The sequence below is a fragment of the Mustela nivalis genome (assembly GCF_964662115.1).
Source record: "Mustela nivalis genome assembly, chromosome: 1".
Classification (NCBI taxonomy): Eukaryota; Metazoa; Chordata; class Mammalia; order Carnivora; family Mustelidae; genus Mustela; species Mustela nivalis.
Window position 1 is genome coordinate 79230805 of NC_139020.1, and position 19110 is coordinate 79249914.

At 41.8% G+C, this 19110-nt stretch overlaps 1 protein-coding gene across 5 annotated transcripts in view; it reads right to left on the reverse strand.

The window, feature by feature from the left end:
• MME (membrane metalloendopeptidase) overlaps positions 1 to 19110 on the reverse strand; it is a 96962-nt gene that overhangs the window by 56761 nt on the left and 21091 nt on the right. For all 5 annotated transcript variants that reach the window (XM_082685337.1, XM_082685339.1, XM_082685341.1 and 2 more), the window contains exons 4-8: positions 6694 to 6855; positions 5656 to 5736; positions 5474 to 5569; positions 5239 to 5357; positions 3470 to 3535 (exon numbers count right to left, since the gene is read on the reverse strand). In XM_082685337.1, coding sequence (XP_082541463.1) covers positions 3470 to 3535; positions 5239 to 5357; positions 5474 to 5569; positions 5656 to 5736; positions 6694 to 6855 — 524 coding nt within the window. The remainder of the gene's footprint in view (positions 1 to 3469; positions 3536 to 5238; positions 5358 to 5473; positions 5570 to 5655; positions 5737 to 6693; positions 6856 to 19110) is intronic.

Sequence of the window (19110 nt, forward strand, 5' to 3'; positions counted from 1 at the left end):
AGCTGGCTAGGGATGCAGAACAGAATCTAAGTGAGGGATGATGGGTGGAAGTGACTGGGAGACAGGAGCAAACATCATGGGGGCAGTAAGGAAAAAAGTGGAATTTCTTCCATGGCCACACATACTCTCCCCCATCTCCCTGCAACCCTCTTCCCCAAATATCAGATTTTTTTAAAAAAAATATTTTATTTATTTATTTGACAGAGAGAGAGAGAGAGAGAGAGAAAGAGATCACAAGTAGGCAAAGAGGCAGGTGTGGGGGAGAGCAGGCTCCCTGCTGATCAGAGAACCCCCCCACCCCCACCCCCACCGACAGGGTGCTAGATCCCAGGACCCTGAGATCATGACCTGAGCCAAAGGCAGAGACTGAACCCACTGAACTACCCAGGCTGATATTTTAAAATATCAGATTTTAAAGGAAGGGGAGGGTCCAAAAGTATTCTAGTAATTACCCATTTCCAGGATGACAGAGTTTATCCTAATATGCCAACTTCCCTCAACTGGTTGCTTGAGCTGGAGCACTGAGTTGAGAAGTATTCCAGGGACTGAGGTTAGCAGGAATGGGCACAGTGACCAATAGCCCTATTTATGGAAGCAGGACAAGGCAGCAAGCATGCTATGTGTTTATGAGCCTAGTCCAGATCATCAAAGGGCACCTCATTTGAACCGATGACTTCCAGGCTGTAAATGCCAGTGCTGCTGGGTTTTCTCTATCACTTGCTCATTTAAAGAACCTTACCAGCATAAATTACTATTTACAAAGTTGGAATGACATAATGGAAGGAGCTATAGACAGGGACCAAAGTTCTAGCTCTGGTTCTACTACTGTTTTTCCGAGTGTTCTAGGGCAAACCTCGGAGCCTCAGATTTCTCTCCCATGAACTTTATAAATATATGACTCATTCCAGGTTTGATCACCAATATGTTGTTTGACTATAGATACTATAGTATCTCCCGGCCCAGCAGATGCAAACAGTGGCAGGACTGCTAAATGCCTTTGATGCCCAAGATCCCCTTCTGCCTTTTAGTAACAGAACTTGGCTCCTCGTCGACCAAATTTTAAAGAGGCACATACAGGGCTTCCCAGCTGAAGACTATATTTCCCAGCCTCCCTAGCCACATGCTAAGCAACAGAATGCATGCACTTCTGCATACACAAAGAGAAATCTCTTCTCTTTCCTGTGGCATGAAATGTGAGCATAGCATTGGTGAACCAACTCTGCACAAGTAGACGACTATCAAACACGAGAAGAGGTCGAGGTTTGAGCAATAAGATGGTCAAGGAAGCTGTGGCCCAGCCATCTCATGGAGCAGAGCTTCCTTCCCCACCTGACTGCCTGCCTCCTACTGTACTATAGGAGACAGAAATAAGCTTCTCTCTGGTTGCAGCTTCACTATTTTTAGGTCTCTGTTACCGTAGGTTGGCCAGAACCCAACTAACTTACAAACTGAAGGGCATACAGGGACCAGGAAGGCAATACAAGTTAGTGGTCATCTAAATAAAGACTCCTTAAATCTGGAGAACAAATGCCCAGTGGCAAGATGCAAACAGCCCAGTCCAACTGCTGCTACATGGGAATGCAGGCCGAGGGTTTCCAATCTTACTAATTTATCAAGAAATCTGGATTCTTGAGCAAAATCTTATAAGTTTAAAAAAATTGGCAACTAATCCAAAATTTAAAAACACAAAGAGGGATGCCTGGGTGGCTCAGCGGTTAAGCATCTGCCTTCAGCTCAGATCATGATGCCAAGGTCCTGGGATCTAGCCCCACATCTGGCTCTCTGCTCAGCAGGGACCCTGCTTCTCCCTCTGCCAGCCGCTCCCCCTGCTTTTGCACTCTCTCTCTGACCAAATAAATAAATAAAAACTTTAAAAAGAAAAAATTGCAACAAAACTTCAGGTTATATAAAAATGCCTCTATATAGACTCAAACCTCTGATGGCCAGTGTGTGACCTGTTCTAGACGATGAGATAGCACTGAATTTAAAATGCATAAAGACAGGAGCACCTGGGAGACTCAGTCAGTTAAGCCTCTGCCTTCGACTCAGGTCATGATCCCAGAGTCCTGGGATGGAGGCCCACATCAGGCTCCCTGCTCAGCAGGGAGTCTGCTTCTCCCTCTCTCTCTGCTGCTCCTTCTGTTTGTGCTCACTCTCTCTCTGTCAAATAAATAAATAAAATCTTATAATAAATAAAATGCACAAAGACATCTCTCATCTCAAGAGAGCTTGTTTCTTTGGGGAGGGGGCGTGGAAGTAGGAAACTTTATCACACTGGTATCAGAGTTAAAGTACCAAAAAACACATATTTTTAGGACTGGAAAAATCTGAATGTTTTTAGGGCACAATCTTAAATACGAAAAACATCCCAGTTGATGATGATGACAATGTAATATAATGAGTCAAAAATTTCTCAATCACCCTCAACTCTGGAATAGGAAGTAGCTTGAAAAGCCTATAATAGCTGCAACCCACACAGTAACTAGATTATCATAAACTCTAACACCCCACCTCCCTTTGACTGTCTGTGCTATTAATTGTGGCCTTTTATAATACACCTTCTTCTTCATTTCAGTGTTGGTTAGCCACTCAAGAAGAAAATTTACAGTGAATTTAGTCCCTGCCACTTGAACTTAATAATAAGGCAAACTAAATTTTGGTGTAAACATATTTAGCTAATTGTTTTCGTTAAGCGGTAAGTTCAGACATAACCCATATATTGTAACCTATCAGGATCATCAAATACAGACTTAACCTTACCTCTGAGTTACAAAATAATCACAAGGAAAACATTTAGAGAACTAAGATCCTTCGCATCTTAGTGATAATGCATCACATAGCTGAGTGTATCTTGTGTTGTTTTTTACACCAGTAAGCATAGGCACACGGGTGTAGTGGGAGCACAGCAAGGCTTGGAGACAATATGAAATACCCCAGGTGTCCAGCAGGTTTCTGTGGTGTAGGAAGCCCCTTGACTCACTGACCAGCATTAGAGTCAGAAAGCTGCGAAGGTTTTGTCTGAACCCAAAGTGACCGATCTAAGCAGTTCCCTAAAAATCCCATCCAAGAGATCTGAACGGGTACTCAGTTGCAAAATGTGTCTCACCACGGACCACTCCCCGATCCTGGCTTGGCACTGCCCTAGATCATGATTCATCTGCTCAGTTCTCAAACAACTCAATTTATAGAAGAAATGAAACACTTAAAATTCACTTTTCAAAATGGGTCATCTGATTTCAATAGCAAGAATCGAGACACAAATCTGGAATTGCAAGTTTCCTTATTTCTCAAGAGACGTTCATTCAGTCTGCTGAGAACATTCATTCAGTCAAAGGAAGCTTGCTATCGTGTGTAATATTGTCTGTTCGGAGTGAGGAACACAGAGGGTGAAGTTCCCATCTGGCCTTAAGTCTTTGTATTATTTGTAAGTTTACACCAATTGTTCCTGTAGTTTTCTGTGTTTGTTTACCTCTTCATATATCCCAGTGCACTCATAGTAGTCTCTGGAGGGGAGGCCAAGTCGAGGCTGGTCAATCTATAAAAAATAGACAAGGAAGAAAATAAGCCGTTCAGTTGATGTCGGACAGTTGGGACAACATAAGCATGTCTATCTATGTATGAACAAGATCCTAGTGTTCTTGCGGCTTATAGGGGTAATAATCAGACAGTGAGTGACTACAAATTAGGCAATGGTTTCCACACCACCTGGAAGTGTTACTCTGATGGACAGTTAGGTCATCTGGAAGATCATGCTGCAGGTATTTGAGGAAAACCAAAGAAAACTTGAATGAAAATACACCGGGAAGGATTTTTTTTTTTAATGCAAAACGGATGGGGCAGGTGGACAAAAAAATGTTACAATTTAGGACTTGCAATTTCTAAATTACAGATTTACAGGACATTTGGCTTCCTGAGATCCTAATATGTTCTCCTGGGGGACATTCTCTTCTACTCTCACCCTTAATGGGGATGGAAAAAAAACAAAGAGTGGAAACCTCTATAGTAACCCTAGAACGGTTTGGCTAGGGGAAATCTTGCCAGAGATTTCTTTTTTTTTTTTTTTTTTTTTTTGACACTCCCCACCCTAGGAGGATAGAGGAGACTCCTCCTCAGTTCTCTCCTGCTCTGCTCAAATCCGGGCAGCTCTGTGTGTGAAAGAGAAAACAAGGCTCGTCTCTGGTGTGCCTGGTCCACTGTTTTCCAGTAAGAGCCACTGGAACACACTCGCAGTTCTGTGGGATTGCTTCCGAAGCACTACATGGTCAGATGATGGCGGGGCAAGTGAGAGCATGGATGGATTAGAGTGAGGAAGCCAGCAGCTGAAAGAGCCCAGGACAATACGAAAGAAACAGAACCCAGAGGATTGGTATGGAAAGAACTAGAAGGTTCTTTCCACAGAGAGGGCTCAGCCCCTTTTCCAAACTCCAAACTCCCCCTAGAGAATCTCTTCATGGTGATCTTGGGGGATGCTGGCACTTAAGAGTCAAAGGAGTGAATTCTGGAAGGAGAAAGGACTTCACCGTAGAAGAGAGTTGCGTTCAATCCCTTTTATGATTTTGATAAAAATGGTCATAAAGATTTATGCAATAGTGACATAAATACTTGCAACTTTTGGGGTACTTTCTTTTAAAGGAAATAAAATAAAAATTCTGTAAATGTTCCAGTCCATTCCAAACATGCTCATTAAGCATTAATTTCATCTTGGGTGGTACCTTAAGTAAATGTAAATGAATGGCTTACATGAGAAAAAAAATTTAATAAATTCATTTTAAAAGAATATTTTATTTACCTTCACCGAAAGAAAGTTCAGATACTCTTTAGTAACAACTAAAATTGTATTCAAAAACTTTTTTCTATGTTCTTTTTGGAAGCAATTAGAAATTTTTGGTTTCAAGACTTGCATTACTTATGTAAACCAAACTATGCTCCTTTCGTGAACACACAGAGAAATTGGATGTTTTTTCTAAGTAGGAGCCCCTTTCATCTCTTTATTTTATGAAGAAAGCAGTGTCTAGACCTACAGTAGCAGAAGGGAGAGATGAATGTCTGAAACACAGCATTGAGAAAATACTTTCAAAATTGGGAATCCAGGTACTGGGGACAGAGCACGAATTTATTACTATCTTGTTCATGCAGATCAAATGAGAATATTCATTATTCCTAAATATCAGTAACAATGTATGTAGATGTTTTGTTACAATTTAGAGATAACTTTGGCTGTCTGCCATACAAACTTACATGAATTATGTGGTTCACAGAGTTCTTATCATCAGTGCCAACAAAAAAATTAAGAATGACTTTTTTCCCATATTTAGAATTTAGTTGTGCAATAGCTTTCTCAGCTGTCCAAGAAGTACCTAAAGCAATGAAAGGTGAAGCATATTTTAGAAGCTTTAGTGCATTAATATGATACTATAATAACACAGATTTGACATGGAAATTATTTTTTAAAAAAGAAGGAAAATTGCTTTACCATATGTTTGTTCCCAGTTTTCTGTTGCTACCGGCCAATCATATATATCTGGTAGCAGACTGAGTAGAGGTTTTCCACCTCTACTATCAATGGCAGCTTTTGAAAACAATGAAAATAAATTCATTATGAAATCTTTGCATTTGGGGGCACACTGTTAAGGTAATAAAATGGAGAGCACTTACATTCATTTATACAAGATCTGTACAATGTTTTTGCTTTCTGTACTGCTACTATATCTTCAGTTTTGGGTTCCTGAAGAACATCTGAAAATAGAGCATTTAATAAACCACATTAACATAATTGCTCATTTGCAGCTGTAATTAACATTTGCAGTGCAAAGGTACAGGAAAGAAGCTTGCTTTTGTGTATGTTCCCTCCTTCCCCATTCTAAACCCTATAGGAAAAGCTAAACCCCTTACCAAATCATTATTCCTAGTGCAGAACTGGGAGTTGATTTCATTAGCCAAATTAGATGAAAGTCTTTTTGATGAGATTATCTTTTTTTGTGAACAGTGATGTGTACTGCTCTGCCATACATAAGTTACTTTTTTTGAAATTGAGATTAAAAAGAAATAATAATACAGAGGAATATGGAATTTAATACAATAGTCTTCCTGATGGCTGGAAATAATTATCTTTGTGTGATTGTACTGCTCATGCTCCAAATAAACTGACTGAATTATTCTACTTGTTTGGATGTTTGAAAATAGCAAGAATTGTGTTTCTATGGAGTAACGTCTAGAAGAGGGGAACAGGAGATGGAGGAGAGCAGAAGACCAGATGAGACTTCCTCAGCTTACTGGGGAGAAGGTCTTAGCTGGGTTAGAATAAATATACCTACTCTGGGATGCAAACACAGTAGTTCAACACAGTAATGACTCAATATTGACTTCAGCCAGGGCCAGCATGGAAAAACAATGGAGATGGCGTTTAGTGGCAATCTACTTCTTAGAATGTGAAATGGCGTAAGATACCATCTCTAGGGATGACAGAGCTTCATCGTACGCATACCCACACATGAAAGCAGGAATGTGGAGCTGCCAACATATCCATTTCAGTGTTACCACCCTCAGAGCGACTTAGTGGTGAGCCACAAAACTTGGAGGGATTATCGACTTTAATCTTCTGTGACATTCTCTGTAATGGCTAAGAGCCGTAGCTTTAAAATATGGATATATTAAGAGAGAAATCTTTGATGCATAGACACAAACTCCACTAACCTTTCAAAACGACTTCTAGTTCATCTCTTAAAATGTCAAAGTTACTGTAACGGGAGCTGGTCTCAGGAATGACGTTGCGTTTCAACCAGCCTCCACAGGCATATTTAAAAAAGTCTGTACAAGGCTCAGCAGTGGCATCCATGTTCTGGATCAGTCGAGCGGCTGGAAGACCAGAGAAAGAAGGAGATAAAATGAAGGGTGTATTTCTTAAGTGTTTTGGAAGGGGGAATAAGAGCCCTGTTGTTTCTCCTTCATCATCAAGTCAACTGGACTGATGGTCCTTTTTCTTACTTACGTAACTGTCACTTGAAGAGGAATGGTGACTATCTACGTGGAGTCCTCTTTTCCTTTATTATAGCTGCTTGGGTTTCTTTCTGAGTGAGAGGTCTCGGTCCTCCCGTCCTACATCTCACCCCCACCTCCAAATAACTGATGTTCTTGCTAGTTCCTATCTCAGATGAAAAAAAGAATACCCGTCTGCCTTAGCCAACCCAAGCCTGGGGCTGACACAAGGTGGTTCTTCACTCTAATAACTGAAGCTGTTGCCTCTACTCCTCAGGTTTCTATGTCTCTGAGACTCCAAGGGCTGTGGGATTGTTTTTTGTTTTTAAGTAATACCAACAACCCACGTGGGGCTCGAAGGCACGACTCCGAGAGCAGGATTCAGGTGTCCATGTGGGACTGCTCATAGATTTCATCATTTTAGGGAGGATGTAAATCTGCCGTTATTACTTCTTGGACCTTGCTTACAAAATTTTTGCAATTCAAATTTGACATCTGATTTGCATTTGTTTATGTAGAGTCTGTCATTATAAAATTGGTTTTGAACTAAGCCTGTTAGCTTTTCTTATGTCCACTCTTTCATCCTAGAGAACCTCGATGAAAATGCAAATGAGCCAACAGCGAGGATCAACAGTGTGCAAAACACTGACTGTGCTGGGTGCCCCAGTTAGAAGGATGTATAAAATACAAATTAACGGCTTGAGGAGGTTATTACGTACAACGCCCCCAGTTTCTAACACCTGAATAGTGAGAAAACCTTCCCACGGTCCTCCCCACGTTCCTTCTCCTACAAGTTGAACTGTTCTGCGGTGAAAACAAAAGAGCAATTGAGAACACAGTGGTATCGAGAGAGTGTTAAGTTCTCCAAGGAGCTTTTGAAAATACTGCGCTTCCTGAAGAAATTAATTAATTAATTAAAAACCTCCAACAATCGCTGAGGTGTGCGGATTCTTTCCAACTGGAAATGGTTCAGTTTATCTTCCAGCTGAACGTCAAGCTCACCCCGCTCCCGTTCTCACCACCTTCTGGGTGTGTTTGCTTGGCGGCCCCTTCGGGCTCCATGTCTCTGACGCCAAGCCCTGGGTCATCTCCAGACCAGTCCTCTCCTGGACTCCTGTGCTCTGCTGTACAACATGACCCCCATCGTGGCCTCCCAGGCTGGAGCCTTGGGTAAAACTCTGCTTTTTCCCCCTGCCCTTTAGGCTTCTTGGTAACCCCTCTGCCTCTTTTCTGTACTCTTGCCATGATCAGTTTCTATTTTCACTCAAAGTCCCCCAACTACTCAGGGTGCTAGTACCCTGTCCCTTCTTGAATATATTCCCCACGCCCTTCACAGATGAAACTTACCCAAATAACACTTTCACTAGTCACTCTCTCACTGGAAAATGTCAGTGGCTTGACACTGTCCAGGTTAAATTACGAAACTCTTTAAGTTGGACTCTAAATCTTTCAGAGACTCATCAAAAGTCTCTCTCCACCTTCTCTCTTTTCCTCCCCCCTCTCTGTGTTTTCACACAGACTCTCTGCTCCAGCCAGACAGGCTTGCTGCGTGTGCCACAAACACTCCTGTTTCTCCACCTGGTGCTGCTGTTTCTCCCGCACTGCCCCCCTCTAACTTCTCTTCCCTTTCTTCCCAAACGCTACCCACTATTCAGGGTTCAGCGTATGTCCCATCTTTTCCCCAGAGTTCCCATGACTCCACACTTGAGGGATTATTTCTCTCTCAGGACTCCTGAGAGCTCATGGCCTCACTCAGTCCTGAGTGCTCAGATGAGGTTTCTCACTGTGGACACCTACTCCGTCTTCCTGACCAAGTTGATGAACTTAGCCTCTTTGTATTCCCATCACCTGGCACCTCATAAAAGGCGTGCATAAATGGTTGTGTGTGACCACCCTACTGAGTCACCGTGAGCCCCACTCCCTCCTCCTACACACCTCTTCCTCTGCCCCTGCGGGTCAGACCAGTTCTCATCTCATGGCCTCCAGTCCGCCCCATCCTTGCAATCAATGTCCACTGTTTCTGCTCTGTTTCGGGCCCTCCTTCTCTTAGGCTCTGCCCAAGCCCTTTCAACCAAGTTACAGCCTCAGGCCTCTCCCCACTCCAATCCATCCTGTGTGCCAGTCCGATTATTGCTGTAAGATTTTCGCATGCCATTTCCACTCTGAGGTTTTCAATATGTCCTGTCTGCATTTATAATAAAATCCAGAGAAACATATAAATATATACAAATATATAATAAAATCCACACCTGAAACTAATGTAACACTGTATGTTAATTACACATGAATAAAAAGAAAACAAGCAAAATCACAGATGGAATAAATGACTCAGAGAAATTTTATAAAAGAAAAAAATCCAGATCCCACAGCATATTGTCACTCTGACCCGTCCAGTGAGGCGTCTCTCTCCCCACTTCCTCACATGCGCCACCTGTCCCAATTAAATGACCCTGTTCGGTTTCTGCTGTGAACACCTTACAGTTTTCGGCTTTTGTAACTTTGACCATGGTGCTTCCACCCCTATTAAAACATCCTTTTTCATTTTTTCATGTTTAGAGATTTGAGGCGTTTTCAAGGCTCAGTTCAAATTGTCCTTCCTCACCAAGGACTGTCCTTACAAAATCTGTATCAGCTGCCATAGTATTCATTTTTGTTGTTCGAAAAACCACGATCCCCTCCCCTAGACTGTGTGGTTCTGGGAAAGAAGGGAAAGCACTTTCCAGGTCTCTCACAGAGCTTCAGGTCGCATTCAGTCAAGACCTGTCGATAAAAAAAACTCTCACCTGAAACGTCAAGTAGAGATTAGAAAATCGACGTTAAAAAGGTAGAAAAAGTAATTCCCTTAAACGTTGAAGGAAATGAAGAGATGACAACAGGGGAAGTGAAAATAAAGGCCCTCAACACTGGGCGAATTACCCTGTTAAAAAGAGGAAAAAACCAGAAAACTGGAGCCTGAAAGAAGTATGTTCTAAGCATACATTTTTAGCAATTTTATGTAATTCTTATCTTTTAAAATACCTTTAAGTACTTAAACTGAATGTCGGAGAGGCAAGTGCCATATTGCGAGCACTTCCATCTCTTCCCCGCCAGGGAAATGGCTGGTTTGTGTCCTAACACCTCCAGGAGCAACGAATTGGAAGGGCAGGAGAGCCGTGAACGCGTACTGAGCGAGCCCAGTGAACACGGACAGCAACGGGCAAGTCTTCCTGCCTGTTTGGAAATACCTCACGCTCTTTTAAACACCCTGAAGGTGTTTAATAGGAAGAGCCGTGGCTGCCCTGGGCTCCTGAGCCTGACCCGCTGCCCTATGAAAAGCCTCTACACATCTCCCGTCTCCCACAAGGGAAACAAGTGCTCCTTCCCCGCTTAGGGGGAATTCGTCCTTGACACCCAGTGAAACGACTCATATCTGGAAAACAAACCAAAGAAGCAGCGTTCCGACAATTTGTGAGGGCTGGTGCAGGCCAGAGGTAGGAAGGGGCAACTTTGCCAACTCCTTCCTGTGGCACTTTTTAAATCTCCCTTTGACCAGAGAGCTCATCTGGGCATGGGCGCTTCCAATCACTTCAAAGAACGCTCTCTGTTCTGGCGAATATTTGGGGGCCGTGGGCCAAGGCAAGTCATGGGCTAGCACTTTTATGCCGGGGCTTTGATCAAGCTTCCTTTAATCTCTTATCGTGGGTTTGATTCTCAGTTTGCACCGTATCCTCCGGACCTCCTCTGGGCTGACTTTTCTTTGAAGTCAGCGGCAGACCTGTGGGTAGAAGGGCTGTAGGAAACAGACACACAACTGTCAAACTGGTTGTAATTGTTTCTAGATTTTGCACTTTGTTTTGAATTACTCAGCCTCTCCCCAGAGCCACACCTGGGCTCTTCAGATGTTTCCTTATCTGTGTGTTTCTGACTTCTGAGTAAACAAATGGGGTTTAAAAACAAATAAAATTATTCACCTTCCTCATCAGACACAGAAAAATGATGTAGTAAAGGCAAACGTATGGACACGGAATGGTGTTGACCAGATGTCTGTATAAAAGCACAGAAAAGTCTAAAAGACATTTGCAGCAGTTATATCTGGGTCGGCGGATTATGCATGTGTTTAATTTTGTCTTAGTTGCTTATCTTTATTTTCCAATTTGTATTAGATGAACATGCATTGCTTTTGCAATAAGAAAAAAAAAGCATTTTTTAATTTAAGAAAATAGTCACATAAAGACAAGAGAAGTAATCTTCTATTAATAATGAGCTTATTTCTTATGAATGACAATTCCAAATGTTCTAGGCTGATAATATATGGCACACCATTTTTTTTTTTTCTAACTAATCTTCTTGTTACATTCTCCCAATTTCCTTGACTATAGAATTTTTAAAACCAGCTCAACTACCATCTGGGAAGTTATTAATTACTGTATTCATTACCAAGAGTCCATTGTGTGGGTATGGATTAGAAGATGCTGTACAAGCTGGGAAAATGTTTGGGGTCCTTAAATCAGCCAGACCTGTTTTGACTCCCCGAGCTTCACCACTTTTTAGCTGTACAAGATTAAGTAATTTCCCGAAGGTCAAGAAGCCAGTAAATGATGGAGCCCCAGGCCTTGTACTTAGGCTCCCACCGCTCTGAGTGCCCCACCTACTTCCCTCCATATTTTGGGTAGACTAGATGGAGCTGTGTGAGAAGCAGTGATTTGCATTCTCTCCCTTTCTTCTTTTCCACTCTTTCTCAGTTGCCCTTTATTTTCCCCTTGCTCTCGACTTCCTCCCCTCCCTGACACTCAGTAAGCATGGCTTCCCTCTTTCCCTAAGGTCAGACTTATCACCAGCACCTAGCCCTGGGTCTACGGTAGGAGAAAGCATCAGGACTGGGAGGGTCTGTAGTACCCAGGAAGACGGAAGAGGTTAAAACAACAACAACAACAACAACAACAACAACAACAACAACAGATGAATTCTTCACAGCAGGGCAAGCAGATGGGCGAGTGGTGTGGAGCCCATTTGTACATCTTCTTGAAGTGGGCATGTAGCAGGATTCCTGCCTTACTTAGGTTTGCATATAATCCACTGGACTCTGGAGAGTGAAAATTCTCCGGGATGTACGTTTCAGAGCAGTTCGTTTCAACCCTGGCTAATCATGTGAGTCACCAGCATTCAAATGCCCAGGATTCACCCTGATCAATTAAATCAGAATCATCTGGGTGGTCTAGGCATTTTTTTAAAGGCTTCCCAAGTGGTTCTAGTAAGCAGCAAGGGGGAAATCATCAGATTAGAGAACAGAGACACATGGAAAATGAGGACAAGAGAATCCAATATCCAATTGGATTCAATATCCAATCCAGTATCCAATCCAACATCTGAAAGTAAAGATGGTCTCATACTTGGATGAACCAGGCATATCTCAGCTTGCTTTGCCAGTCTGTGTGAACGGGCTCCCATCATGACAACCTATTCTGCCTAAGTGCACTTCAGTCCCTTATAAATCCCTGGCCCAGTAGTGCAGGAAGCCACACAGGAGTCTCCTGTGTACAAGCCCACTCCTGCCCTCCAGGCCTCCACTCTACTCTATTGCCTTTGGCCTGCACGACCTTTCACCCCAGACCAGATCCTTGACGGAGCTCAGGGTGTAGGGGCTCTGTGAAACTGCCCTCCATCTGTCATTGTCCTGGAGGAGTCCCAAAGAGACTCCTGGTGCCTCCAGGTAAATAGCTGACTTATATTTTACCTCCATGTTGCCCGCTCCCAAGAACCACAAGGACCGATAGGCCTGGCTTAGAGGAGACTATACTAGCAAAGCCTGCATTCCATTCAGAACTATTTCTCTTTGCTGATGGACAAGGCTTTGTTTAAGGGACCTTTTTGCTGAGTTTGACTTTACTCCTCTACGGATGAGTTCTCGCTTATCTCAGGACGCTCCTGGGCCTTTCAGGTGACAGACCTGGGCACAATCACTCCACCAGTGGCCAGACATGATTAGAAATGATGAAATGGGGTCACCTGGGTGGCTCAGTGGGTTAAAGCCTCTGCCTTCAGCTCAGGTCATGATCTCAGAGTCCTAGGATCGAGCCCCACATCGGGCTCTCTGCTCAGGGGGGAGTCTGCTTCCTCCTCTCTCTCTCTGCCTGCCTCTCTGCCTACTTGTGATCTCTGTCTGTCAAATAAATAAATAAAATCTTAAAAAAAAAAAAAAAGAAATGATGAAATGCCAGTTACACTGGAATTTCTCTACCTGTTACCTCAAGAAGAGGAGATCCTTGGTCTGCCTTTGGATGCCAGTGGCGTCCATGCCATATGGTCCCCCTTTCCGACCTATATACCCTGTTTTGTTTTGTTTTGTTTAATTTAAAGATTTTATTTATTCATTCATTTATTTATTTATTTAAGAGAGAGCGAGAACATGCCCATGCACACATGGGGGGCGGGGCAGGAAGGTGCAGAAGGAAATGGAGAAGCAGACCCTGAGAACATGACCTGAGCAGAAGGCAGACGTTTAACTGACTGAGCTGCCCAGTGTCCAAAACCTTGCTTTCCAACAACATCAATAGTTTGCTAACTGAAAACAGGATTTTTGGCACTATGCACAAGAAATATTTCAATGTTTATACATATACATACCCTAGAGGCTAGTTTTCTGGTCCTGTGTGTGTGTTTTATTTTATTTTCCTTTTTAATGTGTGTGTGTTTTAAAGAAATTTCTGCATGTGTCAGGTGCTCCTGGGGAAACCGTCAGTAAAATAAAGGAAATCTAAAATAAGTACAATTGTCACAAGTAGCAAATAAATAAACTGGATAACATAAAGCTTTGTGCTATGAAACTTTATTATGGACTTAACCTTATTTAATGTTGGTTCCTACTTAATAGATCACAGATGCTTTTCCATGAGAATGAATTCGTGGGAATTATGAATATGGTCAATTCTTTTTATTTAATGCAGTTTGTTGTAAAGTCACAACCAACACTGAATTAGCAAGTAGAGAGTCTTGGGGAAATACAGGGTTAGGTTCTTAAGAGCCTTGGATTATACAGCATTTTCATCAACTGATCAATACATAATCTTATTTTATGTGTGTTTTTATTTAATTGAAAGACATGTTATTTGATATATGTCATTGGCTATTAATACTGAACTCACAGCCGATAGCGCTATAACTCATGATGGAACAAAGCTTATCTAACACAGGTTTTTTTCCTTGTAAGGCATAACACATCTTTCTGGTACTTGGAAACACTAACAGCCCTTCACCACTATGTCTGGGAGCCATTTTAAACCAGGACATTACCAACAAAAAGCACAAAAAATATGAAAAATACAGCACTAAACAGACCGAGAGAAGGACCCTTGCTTATAGTCCTTGTTGGGGACACGCGTGGAAGATGACTCACATCTTTCACCAACTGCTCAGGTCTGCAAATGAGCTCAAAATCACCACAAGTATTGATTCTGGGGTTACAAATAAATTTTAGCCAGTAGGTGAGTTAGCAAACAGGGGATTTGCAAAAAATTAGAACCAGCTATACTTCTATTTTTTCTTTGAGGCTTTTGAACTATCCAGGAAATGTACAAAACAGGCAACAATATTAAGTGGGAATGGATTCAATGAACTTCATCCTCAATTATTAAAGTTATATTTTAGGGTCAAACATTTTAAATAGGTTAGGCATCTATGTACAACGTAAGTGACACATCTGATTCTACGAAAAGATTTCTTTCATGGCCCTCTTACTCTGCGTGGGGCTAAGGTTTAGGAAATGGTACATGAACAAAACTGTTTTCAACTTCTTCTCTCCAAATCAGCCCAAACTCTTGGCTTTTTGACTCCAACCACATTAACATTTTCATTTTATTACCTTAAAATGACTATAATCAGCCTGGCTTATAACTGTCCTGGAAGTGTCCAGAAGAGGTCAGAGAAATGTTGGGGTACCCAGGAACAAATGCTCTTATAAAGACCTTAGGACACCCATTTCTGACCCAACCTTCTGTCCTAAATGTTTGCTTTATTAATAGACACTATGCCTGATATTACTTACTAGGCAAATTTGACAAGTTAAAAATCTTTTTTGACAACATGCTGAACGTATTGCTGACCTCATTCCCCTGCTAATACCCTCCTCTCGCCATCCCCCAGCCAAAATTAAGGCAAAGTCAGAACGTTTTGAAAGAACACAAGGAAAATGCAATGTAATCACAACGGGTCACAAAGGACTCCATTCAAAAGGCAGTAATGTGGAAACTAGAATCTAGGGGACCATTCCTGAAGGGAAAATGACTGAAAATTAGCAAGCACACAGAGTAACACTAATAAAAACCAAATGGTTTTCATTACAAACATTCTGGATTCTTCCACGGTCCACTCCTCACTTTTAAATGAAATCCTTGTCCCCAAATTGCTTTTGTGATACCTTGGTTAAAGAAAGGTTGGGGGTGGGGTGGATGAGTACTTCACGCTGAATGTTCTTGACTGCTAGTTTATCATTTAATCAACCACTTCCTATCAACCACTAGCTGAGTTCCAGCTAAGCCAAGGTCAAGTCTTACACCAGTCTAAACGGTCAGCACCAAGAAAAGCCCTCACTATACATTTGTTCAGCAACTGTCTGTGGATTTATACAGGTAGAGGGAATCACAGTGAATTTACTGAGAGCTGCAACTCTCAAGAAAGGAGACCAACTGGGGCACATGGCTGGTTCAGCTGATAGAGCATACAACTCTTGATCTCAGGGTTGTGAGTTCAAGCCCCATATTGGGTGGAGAGATTACTTTAAAAAGAAAAAAGAAAAGAAAGGAGACATATTATTTTGTGTTTTAGCTTGAGGAATAATTAGATTATAACTATTTTATGTATGCATGTGACTGATTTACCTTAAATATATAGACAAAAACACACATGTGTGCATGTGCACACTTCTAAACGGTTAACCTGGAATCCATCTGTATCAGATTTACAGGGACAACCTCACTATCGGATTCATACATAGAGTGTAAAATATAGGATCTTCTTTTGGGTTTAGCCAAAGAGGCTCAGGTAATACTACTACTACTATTACTAATAATAGTCAATGATTGACATGTGTTAGGCACCAAGCACTTCCTGCTCTGGAGGCACTTTTCTAAAATCCTTAAAATTTGTTTTCCTTAAACTGTATATGGTAACTCTAATTTTGTTCCCATTTTAGAGCTGTAGCAATTGAGGACTGTTGTTGAGCAACAAAACCAAGGTTTTGACCTCAAGCAGTGGTGGACAGAGTCTGAGTTCTTCTGTGATGTTAAATTGTCTCACTGGCTTTAAATTGTTTTTCCTTATTAATTTCTCTGCACAGTAAGATGTAATTACCCCTATTTCAAGGAAATCTAGGCACAGAGTGGTTACGTTTTCAAGATCACCGATACGACTTTAGATAGAGCATAGGTCTAAACTTAAGCTGACATTTTTAATACAGTATCATTCTTTCATGTCCAAATAACATTAAAGAAATTTCAGAAGCTACACAGAGAGCAGAAGAGAAGCCAAATTAAATTATATAGCAACCAGTTTTGGGGGGTGGGGTCTGATGAACAATTAAGGCTTTAATTGCTCTATAACATGAGTATAGCTACATGAATTCTTTTCACCTCATTTGGCCCTGAATTTTAGAATTTGTTGAGATAATCACAGAAATCTCAAGTCTAATGGACCCACAATAATAATCCTTTTTTGGCTCTTCTCAAATTAGTGAAATTCTTCAGCCTTATCTTATAGCCCATTTCAATGAATGGCTCACAGCCAAGAGATGACAGTCAACAATTTGCCAATAGGGATTCCTCCAAAATTCACAACCCAAAACATATTCTGTTAATAACAGAAAGCCCTGAAACTGTGTTACAGTTAAGTTAAAGTGCCATATGTCTAAAAATAATTTTTCTTTTCCAGGTCCAATTTGCATTTTGAATCCTAAAAGATTCTTTGCTAGCAAAAAGCTATTAGCGATTCTACTGCAATTTAAATACAATATATCACTTAAAATAAGTTATCAGGGCTGCATGTTGATTATAATGCTAATGAATAAAAATGCTCCTTTTTGAAGAAAGATACTGAAGGTGATGAGAAAGGCTAAGCTGTTTCCTCAGCAACTCCCGACAGGCAGATAGCTCCCTGGACGTTGGCAGGTTTGTCCAAAGAGGAAGCAGGGAGTTTACACACCCGAGTTTCTCCCATGTAAGCATTTTGTTATTTCAGGTCATGTTATTGAACAAGAATGATCAGAGCAACTTCACTAATAGGTAATTACTAAGAACAACTCAAAACATTCTGCCTTTGCCACCAAATTTGATTAGACAGTGGTGCAAAAACTCGCAGCAGCAGGATAAGCTGGGTCATCGGTGTTTTTAGAATAATGAAGTCAGGGGTGCCTGAGTGGCTCAGTTATTAAGTAAGACTCTGCCTTCAGCTCAGGTCATGATCCTGGGATCGAGTCCCGCATCAGTCTCCCTGCTCAGTGGGAAGCCTGTTTCTCCCTCTCCCACTCCCCCTGCTTGTGTTCCTTCTCTGGCTGTGTTTTTCTCTGCCAAATAAATAAAATTAAAAAAAAAATACTGAAGTCAAAATCAGTTATGAAGTTTCTTCTCTAGTAAGCACTATTCAATTCAGTACATGTAACAAACAGCGCTCAGGTGACGTCAGGTTGTGTTTGGCTCCACTTCTGTTTTTTAATGAATAAATAGCCCTTTTATATTATAAAAGACACAGAGGATTATGCTCAATCATTTGCCTTCTCAAAAAAAAAAAAAATTCTCCTCGTGGAGCATAAAAGACTCTTCATTTCATCTTGACAAATATTTTTGAGTCCCCCTATACATCGAACACTATTCGGAACTAAATACACCACAGTGAATAAGCAGGTAGTAATCCCCACCCTCAGAGCTTGCAGATTTTCTTCTGAAACAACACTGTTTCTTTCATAATGTACATGAACTCCTCTAGTGGAACTGTATCTAGCCATGCCAGACTAGAGGTGGACAAGGAGAGCCGGGCTAGTGGTAATGTGGGTCCCAGAGAGCTGGAAATGCTTCCCTTAGTAGGAATCGAGGTGGAAATTCTCCAGGAAACAGGAAAAGAGTGGGAAAGGGAAATACCTCCAGAAACTGTTTCTGTGCTGACCTGATTCTAGATTTAGCAAGGTAACTGAAACAACGGGGAAGAGAGTGTCTGTCTTTGCTGCCAGCAGAGGAGACAGATGAGCAGAGAAGGGCTGAACTCAGGACCCTTGGCAGAGAAAACACAGAGCCAAGAAATCCGACTTCTGTCAGCAGGACAAAGCCTGAATAAGGACACACCTTTGCCGCCATATTGGTGTAACGGGTTCCCTGAAAAATCACTTTGCCTGGAGAACAGCGGTTTTGTGCCTTCAAGTTAAGGAATCCGAGAATAAGTATAAGAAAATAAATAAATTATTTATTTATTTATTCAACCAATATGTATGGATAACTTACTATGTGCCCCACACCATGCTAGGTGCTGTAAACAGAATGATAAGTAAGTTGGAGTCAAAGCTTTTATTGCAGTGGGCAAAACTAGACATTGGTCAACTAACTACAAGTGAGATGTGAGTTACGGGTGTTTAGGAAGTGCTGGGAGTGAAGGAAGGATTGGCTGGGCAAAGGAGGAGAGAAGGGCATTTCATTCATTCATTCATTCATTGGTCATTCACCAAGTACCAAGCTGTTCTCCAGGTTGAAAAGGTAGGTGATGGCCTTGACATGAGGGCTGGAGTGTAGAGGCTATGGGTGTGGAAAGGTAGGTCAACTTCTGAAAAAAGGGTGCAGGATGGATAAAGACGAAGAGCTTCAGCACCCCCGGAGTGCTGCCTATCTTTGACTAGTGGAAGCAAAGGGATGGGAACTAATAAGCAGGAGCTTGGCCTTTGTCACCTTGTCCTGTGAGGGGGAGGGATGTGATTGTGAGAAAGCATTGACTTGTGTGGAGCCTGCAGGAAATGGCCAGCCTTGTCCTGTAAGTCCTCATCATGGGCATGTCATGGAGAGAGCTTTCCTTTTATTTTCAATCTCCATGGCTGGTCACAAAGTTCTAAAGCATCTCTTGGACACGTGCCCTGCCAAATCAGCTCATCCTTCTCTGAGCCCTCGCTTGGATGGATCTTCTCCATGA